The 22793-nt window shown below is 51.9% G+C and overlaps 4 protein-coding genes across 7 annotated transcripts; 3 read left to right on the forward strand and 1 right to left on the reverse strand.

The window, feature by feature from the left end:
* The first annotated feature begins 586 nt into the window (after window positions 1-586).
* LOC125335665 (ADP-ribosylhydrolase ARH1-like) lies at window positions 587-4102 on the forward strand. The gene is made up of 7 exons (XM_048323469.1): window positions 587-690; window positions 757-980; window positions 1716-1814; window positions 1886-1991; window positions 2602-2681; window positions 2752-2935; window positions 3444-4102. The coding sequence occupies exons 1-7, from the start codon at window positions 680-682 to the stop codon at window positions 3814-3816; spliced, it is 1077 nt and encodes a 358-aa protein (XP_048179426.1). The 5' UTR covers window positions 587-679; the 3' UTR covers window positions 3817-4102.
* Window positions 4103-4204: 102 nt separating this feature from the next.
* Window positions 4205-7647, forward strand: CCDC61 (coiled-coil domain containing 61). Of its 3 annotated transcripts, none has more exons than XM_048323466.1 (14): window positions 4205-4636; window positions 5224-5383; window positions 5464-5546; window positions 5642-5799; window positions 5873-6001; window positions 6099-6174; window positions 6268-6350; window positions 6439-6551; window positions 6647-6725; window positions 6831-6895; window positions 6988-7066; window positions 7138-7189; window positions 7296-7362; window positions 7451-7647. In XM_048323466.1, the coding sequence occupies exons 1-14, from the start codon at window positions 4592-4594 to the stop codon at window positions 7546-7548; spliced, it is 1287 nt and encodes a 428-aa protein (XP_048179423.1). In that variant the 5' UTR covers window positions 4205-4591; the 3' UTR covers window positions 7549-7647. The 3 variants fall into 3 exon arrangements, with proteins under 3 accessions (XP_048179423.1, XP_048179424.1, XP_048179425.1); XM_048323467.1 differs by having other exon boundaries at window positions 7144-7189; XM_048323468.1 differs by lacking the exon at window positions 4205-4636 and adding an exon at window positions 4678-4760.
* Window positions 7648-7927: 280 nt separating this feature from the next.
* Window positions 7928-9253, reverse strand: BLOC1S3 (biogenesis of lysosomal organelles complex 1 subunit 3). 2 transcript variants are annotated; one of them, XM_048323473.1, is made up of 2 exons: window positions 9186-9253; window positions 7928-8911 (listed from the first exon to the last, which is right to left on the reverse strand). In XM_048323473.1, exon 2 carries the CDS (start codon window positions 8906-8908, stop codon window positions 8426-8428), a length of 483 nt encoding a protein of 160 aa, XP_048179430.1. In that variant the 5' UTR covers window positions 8909-8911; window positions 9186-9253; the 3' UTR covers window positions 7928-8425. The 2 variants fall into 2 exon arrangements, with proteins under 2 accessions (XP_048179430.1, XP_048179431.1); XM_048323474.1 differs by lacking the exon at window positions 9186-9253 and adding an exon at window positions 8994-9141.
* A 4157-nt stretch (window positions 9254-13410) lies between these two features.
* On the forward strand, window positions 13411-22492 carry DHRS7C (dehydrogenase/reductase 7C). Its single transcript, XM_048323471.1, has 7 exons — window positions 13411-13541; window positions 14035-14190; window positions 16961-17073; window positions 19115-19325; window positions 19611-19703; window positions 21507-21662; window positions 22165-22492. The coding sequence occupies exons 2-7, from the start codon at window positions 14037-14039 to the stop codon at window positions 22371-22373; spliced, it is 936 nt and encodes a 311-aa protein (XP_048179428.1). The 5' UTR covers window positions 13411-13541; window positions 14035-14036; the 3' UTR covers window positions 22374-22492.
* Window positions 22493-22793: the final 301 nt, after the last annotated feature.

Below are 22793 nucleotides of genomic sequence, written 5' to 3' on the forward strand. Positions count from 1 at the left end.
GGAACTCACAAAAACAGAATTTGTGAACTGAAACAGATTCTTTGGACACTAAAAATGAGACTTTGTAGCCTAAAAAGAGCTGATTAGGAAGCCAGAACTAAGACCTTGGGAAGAAAACATGAGGTTTAGGACCATCTCAATGTAGATTTGTAGCCTTAGCAGGATTTCTGTATGACAAATGAGGGTTTGGACCCAACAGATGAAACTCTGTGCCCTAAAAATAGCCACAGGTAATAAAAGAGAGGTTGGGAGCCCAAAAAATAGGATTTTGGCCCAAAAATGGAGGCTTTAGGCATGAAAAAAATTAGTAGCTGAGATGCTACAAATGACCTTGTGGACCCTGCAATGGAGGTGAACCTCTCTGGCCACAAGCAGTGCTGACTAGAGGGCTTCAGGCACTCCAGTGCAAGCTCTGAGCGGTAAAAGAGGGCTTTGGACCCTCCAGAAGAGGGTTTGGGTCTTAAAAAGCCCTTGCTGTCCTTTGGGGTCCCCTGGAGCCTCTCTTCCCTCTGTCTCCCCCACCCAGGATGCCCCTGGATCCCCTCCCTGCTTCTCCCCCTCGCTGTGGGGGCAGCAGCCCTGTACCCCACATCCCTGGAGTGTTCTGGTCCCCTTAAGGGCCCCTGGCCAGCACTGGCCCCATGCCCTGAGCCTGACAGGCATCCCCAGCTGCTGAACCATGGAGGAGACGTGAGTGCACCGGGGTCCCTGGGGCCCCTCTGCCGCCAGCACCCCCTGAACCCTCTGTTCCCCTAGGGTGCCCTCGGTGGAAACCTACGAGGCGGCCATGGTGCTGAGCGGGGTGGGGGATGCACTGGGGTACCGGGCAGGCCGCTGGGAATACTGCACCTCAGGCCTCCAGATCCACGCCGAGCTGGCCGAGCTGGGCGGGCTGGCAGCCATCACCCTCGAGCCCCCCGAGTGGCCCGTCAGCGATGACACCGTCCTGCACCTTGCCACCGCCGAGGGCCTGGCCACAGGTGCGGGGACTCCGTGACACCCCACTGACACAAAGGAGGGGTCCCTGGGGTTGGGGTCCCCGTTGTACCCCAGGCCGGCACGGGAGGGGGGGTGTCCTCATTGGATCCCCTAAGGGGTGGGAGGGGTCCCTGTTCTGTTCCTTGGGCTGCATGGTGGGTGGGTGTTTGGGGGTGCGGCTGGGTGTCCCCTTACAGCCCTGGGGTATGTCAGGGAGGTCTCCATTATGCTGGGAGGGGCTTTGGGGGGGGGGGTTTGTCCAGCTCTGGAGGGGACTTTGGGGCATCTTAATTCTGCTTCTCCCACCCCCCCCACTTTTAGGGGTTTCCAGTGAGGCTTAGGGGGATGTGTATCCTCGTTTCCTCTGGGTGGGGGTGGCATGGGCAGTGTGTGTCTGTCTGTGTCCGTGTGGTTTTCCTCATTTATGTGCCTTTTCCTCCCGTACCGGGTGCTGGAGACAGGGACACTTCCCCCTCCCACTTTGGGAACCTGGCAGGGCACCCCTTTCTCGATCAGTTTGGAGTGCTCAGAGGGATTCCCCATTTTTCCACTAAACTTGTTCTGCTTCCCCCCGGGGGGGGGGGGGGGGGGGGGTCTGTGGGGCAGTGTTCCCTTTCCCCACATTTTTGGGGATGGTGCAATGGGGTTCTTCTTCTTCCCCTTCAGTTTTGGGGGGTGCATGGGGCCTCTCCCTGCCAGCCTGGGTAACCCACATGGGTTTTCACACCCCTGCACAGGCCTGGAGGGGGAAGCCCTCCTGCAGGAGCTGGCCCGCCGCTATGTGGCTGCCATGGGGGACATGGAGGGACGCAAACCCGGACCCAGCAGCATCCTAGGTGAGCAGAGACCCAGGATGCGGAGAGAGGCAGGGGGGCTCAGGGAGCCTCACGCCCCCGTGTCCTCCCAGGCACCTCGCAGCTGCGGCCAGGGGAGCCCGAGGGCTATCGCATCCCCTTCAACCCCCGCGGCACCGGCTGCGGGGCCGCCATGCGCAGCCTGGCCATCGGCCTCAGGTGGGGACAGGGACACTGGGGGACGTGTGGGGACAGGGATGGAGGTATCAGAGCCGGGGGCATGGTGACAGGGTGGGGATGGGGATGTGGGGGGTGTCAGAATGGGTGGAATGGGGGACACGGGGATGCCATGCAGGGACACGGGAAGGGACAGGGACGTCGGGGACATGGGATGGGGATAAGGGGGTGTCGGAGCTGGAGGAGTGGGGACATGAGGATGTTTGGGCTGGGGAAATGGGGGTGTCACAGCTGGAGGGAAGGGGACATGACGGGATGGGAGTAGGGTAAGAGGGACATGAGGATGTCACAGGGAGAGGAATGGGGACACAGAGTGGGGTGGGGACAGGGGGTTGGTGGAGCTGGAGAGGACAAGGCACAGGGCTTGGGGACATGTGGTGCTGGAGCTGGGAGGTTGGGGACAGAGAACATGGGAACAGCAAGAGGGAAGAGGGACACAGGTCACAGAGCAGCTGAGAGTGGGACATGGAAGTGATGGGGCTAGGAGAATGGGTACAGCAGGGACAGCAGGACAAGGGTGGTGCTATGGGAACAGGGATGAGGCTGGAAATACAGGACCAGGGGAGTGGGGACTCGTCTGATGCCAGTGCAGGTACCCACATGCCTGGGAGCTGCCGACTCTGATCCGGGTGAGCATCGAGAGCGGGCGCATGACCCACCACCACCCCACTGGTGAGCTCCAGACCGGTGGGGGAGGGCAGCAGGGGATACCAGGACTCCCCTGAAGCCCCTGTCCCCACAGGGTACCTTGGAGCACTGGCGGTGGCCCTCTTTGGGGCACTGGGGAGTCGGGGGGAGCCCCCAGAGCGCTGGGGGGCTGAGCTGCTGCGGGTCCTGCCCCTGGCATGGGACTACGTGGAGGGCACCGGGGTGGCCGTGGAGGACAATGCTGCTGCCTGGCCATTCTTTGGGGAGGCGTGGCACCGGTGAGGGGGCACTGTGAGGGTTCTGGGGGGACACTGGGAGCACAAAGAGGGGCTGGGAAGGACACTGTGAAGGGTTCAGGGGTCCATTAGTGCCACTGGTGCCAGCCAGGCTCTCTGCCAGTCCCGGCAGCGCATCGCAGGGGTGTCACTGGTGCCACTGCTGACCCTGATGCCCAGTCTGTTCACAGGGCTGGCAGTGCCCATCCTGTCCCTGCTGCACCCAGTGTCCCTCGTGTCCCGGCCAGAGGTGCCATCCTCAGTGACAGGGACCTCTGTGTCTCTGGGGTTCCTGGGGCACTGGGTTTTCTTGGTGTTACTGGTGTCCCCACTGCATCCAGTGCCATGCTGCCCCCCAAGTTTCCTGATTGTCCCCACTGTCCCCACAGCTACCTGGGGTCCCAGGGGCTGCTGGAGAGCCACAGCCCAGTGACCCCCAGTGTCACTGGTTACCCCATTGTCCAGTGACACCAGTGGCCCCAGTGACCTCAGTGTCCCCATGTCTCTGCAGGTACCTGGACTCCCGTGGGCTTCTGGAGGGCCGTGGCCCACCACGGGTGCCATCCCTCCCATCCCCAGCCGAGCGGGACACGGAGTACCTAGGCTGGGCATTGGAAGGCTGGCCAGGCCGTAGTGGCCATGACGCGCCCATGGTGGCCCTGGAGGCCCTGCTGGCAGCTGGTGGGTGCTGGGAAGAGCTGTGTGCCAGGGCAGTGCTGCACGGCGGGGACAGCGATTCCACGGGGACCATTGCTGCTGGGTGCTGGGGGCTGCGGGGCGGGCTGGCATCCATCCCCCCGGGGCTGCACTGCCGCCTCGAGCACCGCGGGCGGCTGTGCCATGCTGCCCGCCAGCTGCACGCGCTGGCCTGGGGGGGACGGTGAGTGCCCCTCCATCCCTGGTATCACCCGCTGTCCCTCTCCAAGGGAAGCTCCTGTGGCTTGCCCAGGGCACAGCGAGGACCAGCGTGGGGTCACAGCGGGGCTGGGGAGTTAACGGGCCTGGGAGACCCTTGGGTGAAGCAGGGCCTTCCAAAGTGTGCTGGGGTCCAAGGAAAGCCCACCACAGCTGTGTCCAGTTGGCCTTTTAGTCCTCCCCAGGTAGAGACCCCAAAACCCGCCCAAGGAGCCTCAGTCACCCTCACACTAAAGAACGTCTCCTCCCAAGCCACTCTGGGTCTGGATTTGTGCCCTGCGCCTCTTGTCCTGCCTCTGCCAGTGTTTAAGGTCCAAAGCGTTACTCTTCAGATTCAACCCCAAGTTCTCCAAGCGCCAACCCGAATTTGTATAATGCAGTCCTCAAAAGTAGAGAAAACAGAAGCCACATAGTCAATTTAAGGTGCAAACCGACACTTTCATGCTGCAAAACCACATTTATGCATTCCAAGGTTTATGTTTTTAAAGTTCAGAGACTCCGGGAACGGAGCGGGACGAACCCCCAACTAAAGGCGGGCGGGAAGCAGGGGAAAGGGCGGGCCCTGCCACAGGCAGGCGTGGCTCCTCCCCTTTCCCAGGAATGACTGACAGCAGCAGTAACCAATGGTGCCGTGGAGATGGGGCGCGGGCTTCTCCTGACAGCCAATGGCAGCGGGAGGCTGGAGAGCAGCGGGGGCGGGCAGAGCAGTAACGGCATTGCCATGATGGGCGGCGCCAGCAGCCAATGAGCGGCGGAGCGGCGTGTGACCAGCCAATGAGACAGCGCGGGGTGAGGCAGGGCGGGGCTGCGGCCAGCCAATGAGGCGGGGCGGGCTCGGGGGGGCGGGGCGCGGCTGAGGCGGCGGATCGCGGCGGGCGGTGAGGCTCTTCCGAGTGCGGCACGGCTGCTCCCGGTATCTGTCGGCTGAGCATAACCGCGGGCCCGGGCCACCCCCGTCCCGCTGCTCCCAAAGCAGATCCCCAGTTCCCTTCCCTCGGTACCCCCAGAACAGGCCCCCGAAGCCCTGCGCTTCCCGCTGTTCTCCCGGCAGCAGGCCCAAGCCCATGGATCTCCCCATGTTCCTCTGTAGTCTCTCCACCCCTTGAAACTGCGCCCGCCCCCAGCAGGGCCCAAGTTACCAAAAGCTCTAAGGTCCTCTGTGGTCACCTCCCGTGGTGTTGTAGTCTCCCCTTGTTCTTACCCCGTCAGTGCGCGCCCATCAGTTCTCGGCACTCGCCCCCCCCCAGAATCCAGCCCAGCTCACCTGTCCCGAGCCCTCCTCCCCTTTCCGAGGGTGCCCTCTCTGTACTCCTGGGGTGCCCTCTGTACTCCTGGGGTACAGACCCCGGTCTCCCAAGGGTGTCCCCTCCCCACAGACCCCTCGCACCATGGGCGAGCCGCGGTACCTGCAGGCCGACTGCGCTTTCCGGCCCGGGGCACACACGGTGCGGGTGACCCTGGCCCGCACTACGTTGCGGGTGGAGGTGGAGGCTCACGGCACCGCCGACCTGTGGAGAGGCGAGTTCGATGCCACCTGTGAGTGCCGGAGGGAGCTCGTGGTGGGATGAGGGGACTTCCCACGACTGACACTGACTGAAGTACTCCCCTCCTCGCAGTCGTCGAGGACCTGACCCGCAAAACGGGGAATTTCAAGCAGTTTGGCATTTTCTGCAGCATGCTGGAGTCGGCACTGACGCAGGTGTGGCCGTGCCGCTCCTCCACACGGCGTTTTGGGGCTACATGGGGTGGGGTGTGTGTCCCACTGAGCCCTCCTGCTTTTCGAACTTTCTGCAGAGCAGCGAGTCCGTCAGCCTGGAGCTCCTCACCTACACCGACTTGGAAACCCTGCATAGCCGGAAAGTGGGGGCAATCACCCGGCCTCCCCCTTCCTCCTCTTCCCCCCTCAACACCAAGCGCTACCTCATCCTCATCTACTCTGTGGAGTTCGATAGGTGACAGGGGACACCAGGCAGGGGTCACAGGGGAGTGACTCCAGCCTCACCTCCTCCACATGCTCTCCTGCAGGATCCATTACCCACTGCCACTGCCCTATGCGGGTCGGCCGGACCTTGTGGCACTGGTGCGGGAGCTGCAGGAGCAGCTGGCGCAGCTCCGGGCCCAACGTCTGGATGAGACCCAGCGCTTGCGGGATGTGTGAGTGGGGCCGGTGGCATCCGGAAGGGTTTGGGGGATTCCTGTCTCACAGGGTGAGGAAGGAACCCCCAGACCATCCCCCTGTCATCCCCCCCAGGCTGTGGCGGGCACTGGAGGAGAAGCGGGCAGCAGAGGCCCGGCACCAGCGCGAGTACCAGCAGCTGGCTGCAGAGGTGGGCTGGGAGAGGGGCAGGAAGGATGGGAGCTGCTCTTGGTAGGGACAGGGGCTGTTGGATGCATAGCGAAATTTTTTCTCCCCCTCACAGCTGGCCCAGGCAAAAGCGTCGGAGCAGAGGCTGCAGATGCGGGTGAAGAACCTGACAGCTGAACTGGCCTCCTACAGGAGGGGGTGAGGCCGGGGTGAACCCTGCAAGAGGACCCTCATGACCATGGGGTGTCCTTCTGTCCCCACCTTATGGCACTGGTCCTCTTGGCAGCCGCCAGAAATCTGCCAGCCCGGCCCTGCGCCCCCCGGAGCGACGCTCAGCATCCCTGGAGAGCCACAGGAGCAGCCGGGGCCACCCCTCGCCACGGTCCCTGTCGCCTGCAGGTGTGGGACACCTGGGGACCCATGCCCAGGAGTGGAGACGGGACATGGCTCCCCCCCTGTCCTCACCCTGACCCTCCTCTGCCTCCCCCTGCCAGGCTCCCGCCCACCACGCTTTGACCCCACTGCCTTTGTCAGGGCCCGGCAGTGCCGGCAGAAGGAAGCTGAGCTCAGAAAGTGAGTGGTGGTCACTGAGCTTGTCACCTTCCCTCCCTGGCACCTGGGGGATCTCCTCCCCACCTCACACCCCTGTCCCCTTACCGCCATCTCCCTTGGGTGCAGCCAGCGGCGTGGAGTGGCTTCTGGCAGCACCAGCCCGGCGAGGAGCCACAGGCGCAGCTCATCGGGTGAGTGGGGAGCATGAAGAGGGCTGGGGGCACACCCTCTGTGTGCTGGGGCTCCTTCCTTAACTTCCCCCCATCCCCATTTTTCCCTGCAGCCGAAAGCTCCCGGAGCTGGCGCTTGGGAGTGAGCTCTGGCAGCAAAGCCAATGAGCGCCCCGAGCCCGTGCCCTGCAGGTAATGCTGGGGTGGGGCAGGATGCTTGGGCATCCCTTCTAGCACGCTTTAACCCCCCCCACCTTGGGCAGGGACAGGAGAGTGACCCGTACACGGAGACCCCTAAGCACCTCATCCTGCATGGTGAGTAGTTGCCCCTTTGGGGTTCCCCTACCCCTCTGGGGTCTCCCCCTGCATCCCAAAGCAGGGTGAGCACGAGGTCACTGGTGACCCCCAACCTCCCCCCCAGGTGCCTCACCCAGCTGCCAGCCACAAGCTGCCGGCATGCAGGACTGTTGGCAAGCGCCCTGGTAAAGGTGAGGCCCCATCTGAGCCCCAAGATATTTGAGAGATACCCCAGTTCAGGCCTTTGTTAACCCTTTCTTCCTGCACTGGCCTCCCCAGAGAACCACTCCAAGGAGCCCTCAGCTGAACTGGCTGAGATCGATGCCCGGCTGCAGGCTCTGCAGGAGTACATGGACAGCCTGAACACCCGCATGTGACCCCCTCCAGGGACACACACCCTCTCCCTGTGCCCTCAGGGGGTGAACAGTGGTGGTGTGGTGCAAGTGTCCCCCCAAATAAACCCTTGTGAGGCGCCAGAGTGTGTCCTTCTTGGGATGGAGGTGGGGGCGGTGTCTCCTGGGAGGGAGTGTTGGGGCGTGGGGGCACCAGGGACATCACAAGAGGGTGACAGTACCAGTGCTTGGGGACATGTGGGATACAGCCCAGGCCACCAGTCTTGTCCCCTGGGCTACCAGTGAACTCCAAGGTCACTGCAGTGTGACACCAGCACCCATGTCACCCTACCCCGTCCCTGCACCCCAGGGTGTCCCTGTCCCCCTTCCTGCAACACTACCATCCTCACAGCGCCGGCCAAGCTCCCCACTATGGCTCTGACGCCATCACGGCTTTATTCAGTTCCATGTCACATAAAACAGTGGCATTTGGGGACAATGGTGATGAGCCAGCACCAGGCTGCAGTTCAGGGATGGTGGCGGCTGGCCAGGCGGCCAGCAGCGATGGTGTCACCAAAGCATGGAGGTCCTGGGGTGCCAGGCCGGCGGTCTCTTTACCAAAGCCACTGTTTGGTGTCACTGTGGCTACACTGGTGATGATGCCACTCTGGTGAGGAGGTCTTCAGGGTCAGTCAGGGGTGCTCCAAACATGACTCAGTGCCAGCACAAGTCCACCCTCCGCAGGACACTGTGGTGATGACCCTGCCGGTAATGACCCTGCCACGGCATACGTGGCACTGGTGATGCCGAGAGGACAACAGTGATGCTGGCAGCTGCCCGCAGATGTCTGCCAGGTGTTGGTGCCGCCGCCGGTGACAGCCGCAGTGGGGATGGTGAACGCCGTGCCACATCCCGGCGCCGGTCAGAGCTGCCCGCGGATGTCGGGCAGGAGGTGACAGGCCGTGACGATGTCGATGGTGTCGGCCACGGCGCGCAGATCGCGGCGGGCCAGGCGCAGGCAGTGGGCGGCCGCGGCGGCTGTGACCTGCGCCCGTCCCAGGGCCCCGCCGAGCCCCCCCAGGCTCCGGGCAGCGCTGCCGTAGCTCTGCCGAAGGGCGCTGCCCACCGCCCCCCGCAGCCGCCCCGTGCCCTCCCGCAGCCGCTGCTGCAGCAGCGAGGGGCCGCTCCCCCAAACCGCCGCCGGCTCCTCCGCCAGCACTGGCGGAGTCTTCGGCCTCTGCTCCTCCTGCTCCTCCTCCTCCTCCTCTTCGGTCTCGGACGCTTCGCCCGGCACCTTCAGCCCGGCCCCGGGGGCCTGCCCTGCCGTCCCCACCAGCAGCTCCGGCTCCGAGTCGCTCTCGGAGGCTTCGCCCGGCACTACGCGGGGGGGGCGGGGGGCGGCCATGGCCTGCAGGGGGACACGGGGCGGGTCAGGAGGGCGGGGGGCTCATCCCTGCGGAATCGCTCCCCCGCTCCCCCGGCGCTCAGACCTCTCTAGACCCGCGCGGCGCCGCGATCCCAGGCGGTCCCGCGGCCCGGCAGCGATCCCAGGGGGTGCTGCGGCCCGGCAGCGATGCCAGGCGGTCCCGCGGCCCCCCAGCGATCCCAGGGGGTCCCGCGGCCCCCCAGCGATCCCAGATCCCCACACTCGGGCTCCCCCCGATCCCACGGGAATCTCCCACCTCCGGCCCGCCACCGCCGCGGGTCACATGATGCGCTGCCCACGTGACCGCCTCCCGGAAGTGCCGGTGCCCAGCATGGCGGGCCGCGGGCCGCTGCCGGGTTGATTGAAGAACTCCGGGATGAGATCCTCGGGGAACTGGCCTGAAACGCACAGGAGCCGGCCAGCCGACAGCTGTTTGAGGCCATGTTCCGGTTTGGTCAAATTTAGAAATATATCCTCTGAGAGAAGGCAGGTCGCCATCCCTCCCCCACCAGGTTCGGGAAAAGTAATTTTTCCTCGAAGGAAAGTGAAGGAGATAAAAGCTATTTATTTAACAAACACGCGGGAAAAGGAAAATAATGCTAAATAATCTCTCGCTGTGGAGGAAAACCCTGGGACAGTGTTAGAGTCCTCCCTTTGGTCTCCTTGGAGCTGGGGCTTGGCCCAGGGCCAGGCCCTCTGTGCTTAGGAAAGTCCTCCCGATGTGCTCTGAGGTTGAAGCAGTCCAGCAGAAAAGGGAGAAAATCCAAAATTCCAGGGAAGGAAAGAAAGCTCAACTCTCAGTCTCTCTCCGGAGAAAAAGAAGCTGAAACTGGCCAAAAGCTGACTGGAAAGCAGCAAGCCGGGTGCTTCTTCGCTCCCCTGCCGCAGCTGGGGAAAAACCTGCTATCCCTGTGTGACCTTGAACAAGCTGCAAACTGCTTTGAGAAAGTTTTGCTCAGTTTTTCCTTCCCCCTCTCAGGCTCAGTTTGAAGGCATAAAAAGGCACAAGAATTAATTTCTGGGCGTAGGGCAGCGATATGGGATACACATCATAAGGTCACCCCAAGACAGGCCACTTCAGTGCAAAAGCTCTCCATCCCCCTGGGTAAGGAATCAAGCTGGGCAGCAGCAGGGACTTGTAGCCTGAGAGGAGCACAGGGAGAGGATGAGGAGAACCGAGATGCAGATGGAACGGGGCTCATGGCAGTGGGGAGGTGACCCGAGCCAGCCAGCGCGGCAAGCGCGGCGTGACCAATCTGGTGGCCACCTGTGACAGGGAAGACTGAGCACTGTCACCTTCCTAGACTGCTGTAATCCTTTGGCGTGGTCCCACATGGCATCCTCATCTCCAAACTGGGGAGCTGGCCTACAGAAGCCCACAGGGGCTGGGGAAGGGGCCATGATGACTACAGGGCACCGGGGCTGCAGTGATCTGCGGGGCTCTGGGGCTTTGGGGGAGGGCGTAGAGGTCCCTCATATCTGTAAGGCACAGGGAGTGTGGCCATTCCCAAGCAGATGTCACTGCTGGTGGGAGAGGTGAGGCTGGGTGGGTTTTGGTGGCACCAGGGGGGACACAAAGGGTGGGACGCTGAGTGGCCTGTGTGGGTGCTTGGGGCTGTGCCCTGGCAGCTGCCGTGGTGCCAAACTGCCACCCCCCCTCTCCTGCTTTCAGGCTCAGCTCCGCTCTCATGAGGAGCAGTGAGTGTCGGGGCTCCAGAGCGCTGTGGGAGCCCAGTGCCTGTGCCAGAATTTGGACCACGATCAGGACCAAGGTGGTGACCGGGACTGGGACCAGAAGCAGGAGTGTCACCATAACCACACCCTTGTCAGGACACTGCGGGCACGATGCTGATGGTGACCACCCTGCCAAGGTGGGCCACAGGGGCCACCATGAGGTCCCTGCTCGCTGCCACGAGGACAGCAGTGCTGTTGGCAGGTGGTGGTGCTATTGCTGGTGACAGAGACTTTCAGAGCCAGCTGAAGGAGGGAGAAAACCTGACTTCTGTTCAAGTTTCTCTGTAGATAATTGACCCTTTTCGTGGGAACTGGCCTCTAGAAGAGTTTTTAAATATCCCCGTTGCACTGCTGTTCCCAGCGCTGCTCTGAAGGTGGCAGTGCATGATACATTGCTGTGCTATTTCACCAGACTGAGACTTCTGTGCTTCAGAAGATTTGGGTGTTTTGGTTATTGCAGTCACTGTATTTTCCCAGATGACTCTGGCAGTTTTTCTTTAAAATTTTTCGTTGTATTAATAAACACGATAGCATTTTATCTTTACAGTCTTACACACTGTGGGCTATCTAGTTATTTCTATTGATTTTTCCTAGTCTTGGATTTTTACATTTCTTGTACCTTTATTCTGGTTCATTTGGAAAAAAATCACTTAGAACTCACAAAAAGTCCTCTATCTCTAGCGTGTGCTTTTTTTTTTAATGTTTCAACTTGCCAGGAAAATTGTTTCCAGAACCCTGAATGAATTAAACAAACAACACATCATGTTCCATAAAAAGAGCAAACCAGCTCAGTTGCTGATAGGAACTGCACATTTGTTTGTTAAAAACTGATGTTTTAAAAGTAAGAGAAGATGGCTGGGGCTTTAGGAATGATGGAAAATTGGATTTCCTCTCTGTTGCTGCAGGTGGCTTGGCGTGACTTCATGTTTTTACATTCACTTGCAGAAACTGATGTACGTTACAGGACACTGTGACCATTTTGTATTGAAAACCAGGTATTTAATCATACTTGTCATTCGTGTCTTTTTTACCTAGAAATGCATGCAGTGTTTCAAACGTTGACACATTATAGAATTCTGAGGTTTGGAAATCTTAAACCACGGGTTCTTTGGTAGACAACTTCAGCTTTCAGAGGCAAGAGTACACATCTTAGTTCTTGAAGCCATTAGCTTCTAGAGCAAGTTAAGTTTACAAAATATGTCTGAAAGTCCCCTCCTACACCCACTTAAATAATCTTCTATCCATTTCCACTCATTGAAAGTGACCACTGTCCTGGTACCTGCAAAACCAGCCGTGAAGTCCTTGTTCTTTGTTAGAAATCTCCAACATCAGTGACTCTCTCGTTTGTAGAATTGCAGTCTCACGTTGAAGATGAAAATTAGAGTTTAGATGACCAGTTACACAGCACAAACAGAACTATGAATCTGGTTGTCAGATTGCAGTTTTAAGACAGTAATACTTTTTTTTTAAGAAGCAAAACAGGGATGGTTTATGGTAAACCATTCTTCTCCCTAGTCTAAAGGTCAGTCAGTATGTGTGATCGTCAGGTTAACAATCACAGCTTCCCTGCCCTTGTGAAACCTCACCTGGAATACTGCATCCAGGTAGTGCTCTTAGCACACGAAGGATGTGGCCCTGTTGGAGTGAGTCCAGAAGATTTTCTGAGGGCTGGAGCCCCTCTGCTGTGGAGACAGGCTGGGACAGCTGGGGGTGTTCAGCCTAGAGAAGAGAAAACTCTGGGGAGACCTCGTTGTTGCCTTCCAGTACTTGAAAGGGGGTTACAAAAAAACAAGGAGAGAAGCTTTTTATTTGGGTAAATAGTGACAGGACAAAGAGGTACAGTGTTCAACTAAGAGAGGATAGGTTCAGATTAGATGTTAGGAACGTATTCTTTACCCAGAGTTTGGTGAGGCACTGTCACAGGTTGCCCAGAGAGGTTGTGGCTGCTCCATCCCTCAAAGTGTTCAAGGCTTGGAGCCTTGAACCTGGGTGGGGATTGGAGGGGGCTTGGACCAACCTGGTCAAGTGGGAGGTGTCCCTGCCCATGGCATGGGAGTGGAATAAGATGAGATTTAAGGTTCTCTCCAACCCAAAGCACTCTGTGATTCTGTGATACTGTGATTCTATGAACAGATAACGTCTCTGTAGGAAATGTAAAATAGATGTAAATGTAAAAAGGTAAAACGTAGATCACCTATCTTAAGTTGGTATGGTCTTAAAATTGCTGGGAAAGAGACAGATCTGTCTTGCAGACACCAAGAGTGGAAAGCAGCCTGCAGCCCCTGGGAGCACAGGATGCCAGCCTCGTCTGTTTTCCAGCACTCAGCTGCCTGCAGCAGCTGTGTGTGAGGCACTGACTCCCCAGCCAGCTTGCTCAGAGACCTTCTCCTGACACATTCATACATCACTCATATTGCTGAACTGTGATTATTTCAAGTGGCAGCTTCTTTGTGGAACCTTTTGCTTGGTTTTGACGACCTATTGTTGTGGCATTTACTCAAATGCTTTGATGTGTGAAGTCTCTTGGAGGCAGAGCACAAGAAATTGAGGCACTGTGAACAACTGCAGCCAAACACAAGGCAGAAGGAGAGGTGGTTCTTCGTACAGGTGGATGGATACTGTACTGAGAACTTTTCTGTGAGTGCCCAGGCTGTTGGGCCTGATAGGTCAGGCATGCAGATCACACTGTGCATGCTATATTTACTCTGGCAGTGCCTCTGTCACGGGGCCATACATAGCCACTCTGATTCAGGGCAAGCAGCCTCAACAAATCAGTTCTCTGTGAAGCTGCTAAAGGATCTTATCTAAACCTGTAATACAGAGGTTTACAAAAATACAACAGAATGCTCTGTCTGTATCTGGAGTCTTCGTAGCCATAGTAAGTGATTGTATTTTCTCTATCTTTTAGAACAGAAAAGACTTCTACTGTGAGTTTTACCTGCAATTTGGATTAAAAGCTTTTTCTCTGTTTTCTAATAATAGCAATGTATTTGAAAGTTCAGTGGGTTTTTTTGCCTATGTTTTGCCTCAAAGCATAATAGAATATGCATACATACACATATATATAGTATATAGATGTGTGTGTGTATGCTATTATGGTCTTGCCACCATGCAGTAATTTTGCATAAAAGGAATCCAGATTTGCCTAGACCATACAAAGATGAGGAAAACAAAGGAGCAATAATACCCTGTTCATTACAAAACAATATTACGCCACTGATTGGAAAACAACCTTCCTACTACTTCAAGTTGCTGCTTTGGCATGCTGATCACTGGATTTTCTATATATGAAAACACTGGGTTTTTAATTGAAAAATAATGTATGTGTATTATGATTACTGTACTCTCATATGGTCTTTTGTTTCCCACAGACATGGGTATCTTTTCTGTACTTGCTCTACCATTGCTCCTCTTAGGGATCAGTGGAATTATTTATATTTACCAGTCAGTCAGGTGGCTCTTGTCCAAGTCAGCGGTGCAGAACAAGGTAGTGGTGATCACGGATGCCATCTCTGGACTAGGCAAGGGTGAGTTTTCTCATTTCTTCTCAGTGTCAGAGAACAGAAACAGCCAGAGAGCGACCCTCTGGGTGATAGAACATGCACACATTGCCTTGTACCTATTCATAACTGGCTGGGTGAAGCAGAAGTTAATAAATCTATTTATAAACAAGTCCCGTGATTTTTAAATGCATATTTTTAGGCTCAGCCACAGGAACTGTTGGTAGACTTGAAGGAGCTGCAGAGCTTTGTATTTATTTAATTCAATAGAATGAGAGGATTTATAAGAACGCTGAGGGCTATTTTTAGCATGTTGCTACTGTAAGATCCCATTACATAGGCTGTCAGTGCGGGATAGCTGCATATAAACAGGTGTCATCTTATTCTTTACATGTTCTTTTTCAGCCCTTAGAGACTTGAACAGTTCCTGCTGCTTGTAAACAGCAGTGCTCACCCCTCTGTCTGGGAGCTGGACTCGATGGTCCCTGTGGGTCCCTTCCATCGCAGGGGGTTCTGTGATTGTGATCCCCCTCTGACTCCTCAGCCCCCTTGGGTGAGGTGGGATTGAATAACCTCAGGGTCCTGCCCCTGCCCCTTCTGGCTGCTGCAGGAGTTAACCCTGTTCTGGCCAGAACCAGGACAGTTATGTTTCAAATTGATTTTGGGGAGGCATGGTTTAGAGTACTTCCGCTGAGGTTGGAGGTATTGCAGAATTGTATGGTGTCTGGGTTTCTGGACAAAAACCTCACTTGGAGCAGAAATATCACCAGTGCTGGATTTGTTTGGCTGTGGCTTCAAGCCAAATCTTGGAGTCCTCCAAGAATAAAGAAAATTTATAATTTAACATTTCTCCAGCTGTCTTTCTCCAGCACTGCATGACCCCTGGGGAATATTTTCCTAACTTCAGTTTCCTTATTAACCTTTCTTCCTCTTTTTTCTTTTTTTTTTTTTTTTTTTTCTGTGACTAGCTGTCACCTGTCTCTTGAGGCTAGAAAGGCAATTGTGTGTGTGTGGTGCCCCCACACTCCTTTTCATATAGATGAAAAATGAGGTAACTCAAAGCACTTTTATTTTATTATTCTAAATATGTCTATGATCAGTATCCCACAGGTTGACACCAGGATGTTATTTGCAGGCTTGAATGATTCCAAATAATGCAAAATTAACTCTGCAGTCCACTCATGCATTCATTCAAAGCTTTAAAATACCAGCTGTGTGGCCAGCTGCTGTGTATGTGGGCTCTAAGGAAACAGCCAAATTCTTTTCCTACATGCCAGAATTTCCGGACTAAAGGCAACATTCATCAAAGTTAAAAAAGAGAAACAAATCTGTGATGATTGAAGATGTTTTCAATGGTTTATGGTTGTTATTGAAACATAGTTCCTGTTTCTTCTGAGTGCTGTAACTCGGAAAAGTACAGGGAAGTTCTAGAGGAGAAGATTGGTTTCCCTTTTTCACCTTTATTGCTGTTCACATAGTAGTCTTTTTCTCTTTTTTTTTTTTTTTTTTCGCCAGATTGCCTCAACTGTTGTTTATAAGGAAAATACTGCTATAATTGTTCTGGCAAATAATCTTTTGGGCATTAAATTAAAAGTCTTTCTATGCTAGGAAAAGAAAAAAAAAAGAAAATGAAAAGCATTCATAAAATTACTGTTGTAAATTGCTTAAAAAGATTGAAAAAGATTGCTTAAATAAAAGCTTCCAGCTGCACAGGTTTGCAAAACTACAAGAATGGATCCATAAAGGTGCTCCAGCCTTGTGTTTCATAATTTGGCTCGAGTTGGTGACATACCCCCATGAAGATCTGCACAATGAGTTGGTTGCAGTCTCGTAGCCGGTGCCAAGAGGGGGTGATGGGTGACACTGATTGCCAGTTCCTGCTGTTACTTGAGTCCCCGCTTCCAGAAGTGCACTACCATAGCTCACTTGTGTAAAAAAGGGAGGAGAAATCTCCTCTGAGACCTATCTTAAATTGGGGTAAACCCCCAGCCTAGAATATGTCTGAATGAAGAAAATGCAGTACCAGCCCTGCATTCCCAGAAGCTTTTTGGTGCTTTTCTCAGGAAGGCATCAGGGAATGTAGCTGAACAAGCTGGTCCCTGCTGCCTCTGCTGACTGCTGGGAAGGATTAGGACTCGGGAGATAAAGGTCTTGGGATGGATTACATCTGGAGGGGAGGGTCTGTAGGAGAAAGGGCTGTCTCCTGGGTGCTTCACCAGTGGGCCAGTTTGAGGAAGCTGGCCTGTATTACTCTTTTTCAAAGTTGTAGATGAGTTCTGTGTTGCCAAGAGTTTCATGCAGGTAGCCCGCAGAGCGAGCTGGTGTTACTGCTTGCTGGGCTTGGCTGCTTTCTTTATAGTGCAGCAGACATGAAGGTTTGCAAAAGATGCAGTTTGTATTGTAACCACCTTAGGTGTATTTTTATATGTAGTTTTATTTATAGCAAGTGTGTCTGGGAAGGATATACACAAAAATTTTTCTAACTCAATCTCATCATCCATTAACAGACATGGTGTTCTTTTCTTAAGTCATTTTTAATAAATCCCTTTACTAAACAGTGGCATTGTGTTGTACCATTAACTATGCATCATACCATCACAATAAATTTAATTTTTTCCTCACCTATGTAGCATCACAATTCGACGCTTTCTGTTTTACTCATATTATTTCAAACTTAATGAATTTTAAAGCATGGATTCAACATCTTTAGCAGAACCAGCATCCCATTTCAAGCAAAATAAACAAAATCAACTTGTCATTATTGTAATTCTTTCTTCTGGATGTGTTTCTTTCCTAGAATGTTCTCGTGTGTTTCACGCAGGAGGAGCAAGGCTTGTGTTGTGTGGCAGGACATGGGAGAAGTTAGAAGCCTTGTATGATGCCTTAATTAGCGTGACAGACCCCAGCATGGTATGTATTCATGGCCTGGGATAAACCTTGCTTGGGTGCACAATGTCTTTTTAGATCCAGCAAAACAATGGAGAAGAAATGTGATTTCTGTCAGTGATGGCTTTGGTCACCCAGGTAATACAGCAAACACAGTCCAGAGAGACAGAGAGAGAAACCCCTCTGAAGGTCTTTGGAGCATAATGCCAAAATCCTGCTCTCTTGAGCTAATCCTGTGAAGCATCTGAGTGCTCCTGTATTCTGAACAAGCCACCCAGCCAGAAATCCTCAGCAGAGGAATTTGCCTGATAATTTGGATGAAAGGGATCCAAGTGCTTCATTTAATGACAGGACATGCCATCAGTTTTTCATATAATTAGTGTGCTCAAGGAATGCGAGATGGGTCTAAAGATCAAGTTAATTTTGAGCTTCTCCACTATCTGGGGAAAAGTCCCAGGCAGAAGGGATTGGGAGTAAAAAAATAACACTGTCTTTTCCTCATGGCCACTGGCTGGGTCACCCTGGCAGTGGACATGCAGGACTGCCCCCTTCTCCAGCTCTTTGGCAGGTGTTTGTTGAGGCTCCTGGGAACGCTTCCCTTCTGGGACCAACATGCAGTTGACCAATTCCAGGGCACAGGTGCTCCTGAAGGCATCACATAAATTTTACAGCCATTGCTCATCAGACCAACAGATATTTGTGGAGTTTTTTTGCAGTGAGCTTCGTTCATCTGCACAGATAACCACAAAGGTTCATGTTAGACTGCACAGATTCAACTAGGAAAAATTATTAAGTATGACCAAGGGTTCTGCATTACATTGTTTAAGTAATACAGTAAGAGAAACAACTTCAACTTCATTCCTCTGTCTCACAGCTGATAAAATCTGTTTTTGCAGAAATCATGCAAAAGTAAACTCCATTTGGATAAGCTATAGCAAAACAAACCATTCCTACCTTCCATCTGTCCCCATGTTTATGTAGCTTGTCTATCAAAGCACTATACCCTGGTCTGTGTTGTCAGCAAAGGGTTGTTCCCACAAAGACCATGACTTGAACTGGTAGGAGTCACCCTTGTGTCTATTTTCTGTCTCCACTGATTACAGGAGAGACAAGACTCACGAGGAGCTAGTCCAGCTTACCCTTCCCGTGGTGTTCTGCTTCATCTGAAGTTCAGTGTCTGTGAATACCCATTGTCATGGAATCACAGAACCAATCACAGAATCACAGGATGGGTTGGATTGGGAGGGATCTTAAACACCACCCAGTGCCACCCCTGCCACGAGCAGGGACACCTCCCACTATCCCAGGTTCCTCCAAGCCCTGTCCAACCTGGCCTTGGGCACTGCCAGGGATCCAGGGGCGGCCCCAGCTGCTCTGGGCACCCTGTGCCAGGGCCTCCCCTCCCTCACAGGGAACAATTCCTGCCCAATATCCCATCTAACCCTGCCCTCTGGCAGTGGGAAGCCATTCCCCCTTGTCCTGTCACTGCTAGCCCTTGTCTCAAGTCCCTCTCCAGCTTTCTTGGACCCCTTTTAGGCTCTGGAAGGAGCATTAAGGTTCCCCAGAACCTTCTCCGGGCTGAACAAACCCATCTCTCATTGCTGAGCTATCTTCTTTCTAGAGTGAGTTAATATCAAACCCATCTCTCATTGCTGAGCTATCTTCTTTCTAGAGCGAGTTAATATCAAACCCATCTCTCATTGCTGAGCTATCTTCTTTCTAGAGCGAGTTAATATCAAACTCATCTCTCATTGCTGAGCTATCTTCTTTCTAGAGCGAGTTAATATCAAACCCATCTCTCATTGCTGAGCTATCTTCTTTCTAGAGTGAGTTAATATCAAACCCATCTCTCATTGCTGAGCTATCTTCTTTCTAGAGTGAGTTAATATCAAACCCATCTCTCATTGCTGAGCTATCTTCTTTCTAGAGCGAGTTAATATCAAAACCTTATGTGAGAATGATAAAAACACTTGGAGTATCAAGGTAAATTCATTTACAAGACAAGTAGGTAGAAATACACTTCGTATATAACAAGTCCTGTTGAAATGAGTCTTTTGTTTGTCAGACATATGCACCAAAGCTCATACTCCTGGATATCTCAGACATCAGCTGCATTCGAGACGTAGCTAAGGAAATCCTGAACTGCTATGGCTGTGTGGATATACTGATCAACAATGCAAGTATGAAGGTGAAGGGAGCAGTGCAGAGCATTTCACTGGAACTTGATAAAAAGATAATGGATGCCAACTATTTTGGACCTATAACATTAACCAAAGGTATTTTAATTTTTTTTCTTTTTTTTTTTTTTTTTTGCTGTAACCACTTAAAGCAGATTGACAATTAAATGGGTTAATACTGCAACCAGCTCTGCATGTAGAATTCAGGTGAAGTCTAGGAGACACTTAATTTCCACCTATTGGGTTTTGTGATACTTTTGCTTGCAGTATTGAGTCAACCTTCACTGAAGTTGTGGTGTTTACACTTCTGCTGTCACTCCTTTTCACTAAATGCACCCGGCTCTTTTACTTACGTGGCTTTTTCTTGTATTTCTCTTTTTGCAGCCATTCTTCCTAACATGATCTCAAGAAGAACTGGTCAGATTGTTCTAATTAATAGCATCCAAGGGAAAATAGGAATCCCATTTCGTGCAGCTTGTAAGTTACACATAGGAAAAACACACATTCTAATGCACAGCTTGTGAGTAGTCCATGACAATCATAATAGGTTGTTAAAAGTGCTAATTTGCATCCAAATTTGGTGTTATTACAGTATTTGGCTGAAATTTTTTTCAAATTGGAACTCAATTAGAAATAGTTAAAATGCTGCCTTTGAAATGTAACTGCTGCCTAGGGTACTTGAGAATAAGAGGATAAAAATGTGACAGCAAATTTTAAATATACATATAAATATATATTGTACAGTTAAAATCTGTATCTTATCTGTACTTGTGCATATTGGAAGAAACCTTCATGAAGAATAGTGTGTAAATATAAAGTATGAGTAGATATAAAGATGAGTAGATGCTTTATGAAGGAAGCCCCATGTCCTTAATGTATTTGGGTGTGGGAGTTTAAAAGGAGATGTAGTAATTGCTTCCTGCTTGGCTTTCCAGAAAATTTTCAAGGTCTTTCATCCAAAGCTCCTCAGGGAACGAGGCTGTTCTGAATTATAATGCAAGGTTTTTGCATTAACCAAATGCAAAATTAGTGGACAGAAAATATAGGAGAGATGTAAATAGGCATTTTTAACTTGGAACAGATGTAAACAGACATTTGTAACTTGGCAGAAAGTCAGTAATGGGCTCTGAATTAAAAAGCCTGCGAGACCTCAGAATTGTGACTTAGAGTTCCATGAAAGCAAATTACAGTGACAGAAGCTGTAAGGAAAACAGCAGAGAAAATAAATTAAAACATGTCTTTCTGTCTTTGTAAATTTATGCGTAAATACGCAGTGCCCACATCTTGAACATAGTGGGCTATTCTGGTCTCCCGTCTCAAAAGAAGTATAAGAACTACAAAAAAGGCTCAAAAAGGAAACAACACATTGATGTGACATCTGGAATACTTTCCATCTAGGATATAGACAATATACAATTTATACACAATTGTATGTGTATAAAACCATGAGAAGCAGAAGAGCCAACAGAGAGAGTTTTTACAATGCCCCTACCAATATTTCTGTTGCGTGAAATGAAGCTGCCAGAAGAAGGAATGTCAAAATGGATGCATGGAGAGGGATCTCTGCATTCCCAGAGCCCACCTGCCATTGTCTAGATATGCACAGGTTGTTTTTCACTGTAAACTGAGTCAAATAAAAGGTGATTGAGCACTTTGCAGCTCTGCTGCACTGAACACCCAGTTCTGTTTGCTGGTCAGGTTTCACATACTATCGTCTTATTCATACTATTCTCAATAAAAAGACACTAAAAGCAGATTAAAAAGCCTTGACACTCAGTTACTTTAAAATTCACTTTAACATCTCAGATTGCTTCTCTGGGGCAATGTCCTAATCAGTTCACAAAGCGTGAGCAGCACTGCGTTCCAGCAGTGGACATGTATTTCACTGCATTGTATGGATGTGTCACCAACTGCAGAAACACAAGGTGTGGGGACTCATCTCAGAGACAATGCCATTCACCAAAGACATTTTTGAACTGTAGAGATAATAGAATTGTTATTCCCTCACCCAGGATATGCTGTTTCTGACTGGGAAATGCAGGCACATGCTCTTTGACCCATCCGAGACACTCCATGCACAATTGTCCTGGATAGATAATTTCTTATTGCTTGTTTTAAATATGTCATATGATAATTTCACTGGGTGAAAGAATTCGCTGTAGTTTTGCCTTTTGGCTGATCATTCCATGCTCGTTTTCCCAAACACTGATGCTTTATTATACATCTGCTTCCATGCAATCATACATCTAAACATGCATACGTGGGCTTTTTTTCTTTTAGATGCTGCATCCAAGCATGCTGCTGTAGGCTTTTTTGATTGTCTTCGAGCTGAAATGGAGGAATTTGATATTTCTGTCAGCACTGTGAATCCAACCTTCATCTGTTCATACCATCGCCAACCAACACCAGGCAACTGGGAGGCATCTATTTGGAAATGTAAGTTTGGGTGGATGAAGATGAGGAACATATAGCAGGGGGGAGGCTTTTCCAGGGTAAATGAGAGGAAAAATAATGGGAATGACAGAAATGATGAACAGGCATGAGGAGCAAAACAAAAGAGGTATTGGAGAGGTAATATAAGTCTGGTGAAAAGAGAAGGAACATGGAATGAGGCAACATTATGTGAGAAAATAAATACACCAGGGCATCAGGAATGGAGGTGGAGGAGGGCACGAAAGGTCCAAAGGGATAATTCCACTGCACTCAGGTTGCTCCTTCTCTTAGGGACTGTAAGGCTTTTACCTCAACGTTATAAAAAGATCTTGGTGACGTACTGGTGAGGAGAGCGGAGTGGGGAAGGGACCGAAAGTGCGTAGAAGTTAAACTGATTTGATTGATGCATTACTAGTGTGTCTTTTTAACACCATTCCCTCAGAGTATCTGCCTGCCTGCCTGTCTGTCTGTCTGTCTGTAGCTCTCACTCCTCTCTCATTTACAGTCTTTTTCAGGAAGGTGTCATACGGCGTGCACCCGGTGGAGGTGGCAGAGGAGGTCCTGCGCACAGTGAGCAGGAAGAAGCAGGAGGTGCTTATGGCCAATCCCATCCCCAGAGCAGCAGTTTACATTCGAACCTTCTTCCCTGAGCTGTTTTTTGCCATCGTTGCCTCAGGGATTAGGGAAAAGCTGAAGACAGAAGAGGAAAATTGATTTTGTTCAGTTATTTTCCTTGCTTTTGACCTGAAAAAAAAAAAAAGGTTTCTGTTTTAAATGTCAGTGATTTCTGGTGCTTGCTGTGGGTAGAATAAAGCCACTAGCATTGACACACACATTCAACTATAAAGCTTCTACTCTTCTGCTTTTAGGGAATATGACAATATGCCATTGGAACCAAACTGCTCTTGATGCTACAAGTCCCATTGCTCGTATCACTTTCAGCACCAGCTCATTTATATACCTCAGTCACTGGTAGAATCACCAAACATGAGAGGAATTTTCAGAGCAAAGAAACATTATGTCATCTTGAAGGGACATTAACCCTTTGCTGTATCTCTGATGCAATTGCTCTGGCTTCAAGAAACCTGACTCAGGGAGGGAGTTCACTGCTGGGATGAAGGGGTCAGTTCCTGC

Source organism: Corvus hawaiiensis, chromosome 19 (assembly GCF_020740725.1).
Source record: "Corvus hawaiiensis isolate bCorHaw1 chromosome 19, bCorHaw1.pri.cur, whole genome shotgun sequence".
Lineage (NCBI taxonomy): Eukaryota > Metazoa > Chordata > Aves > Passeriformes > Corvidae > Corvus > Corvus hawaiiensis.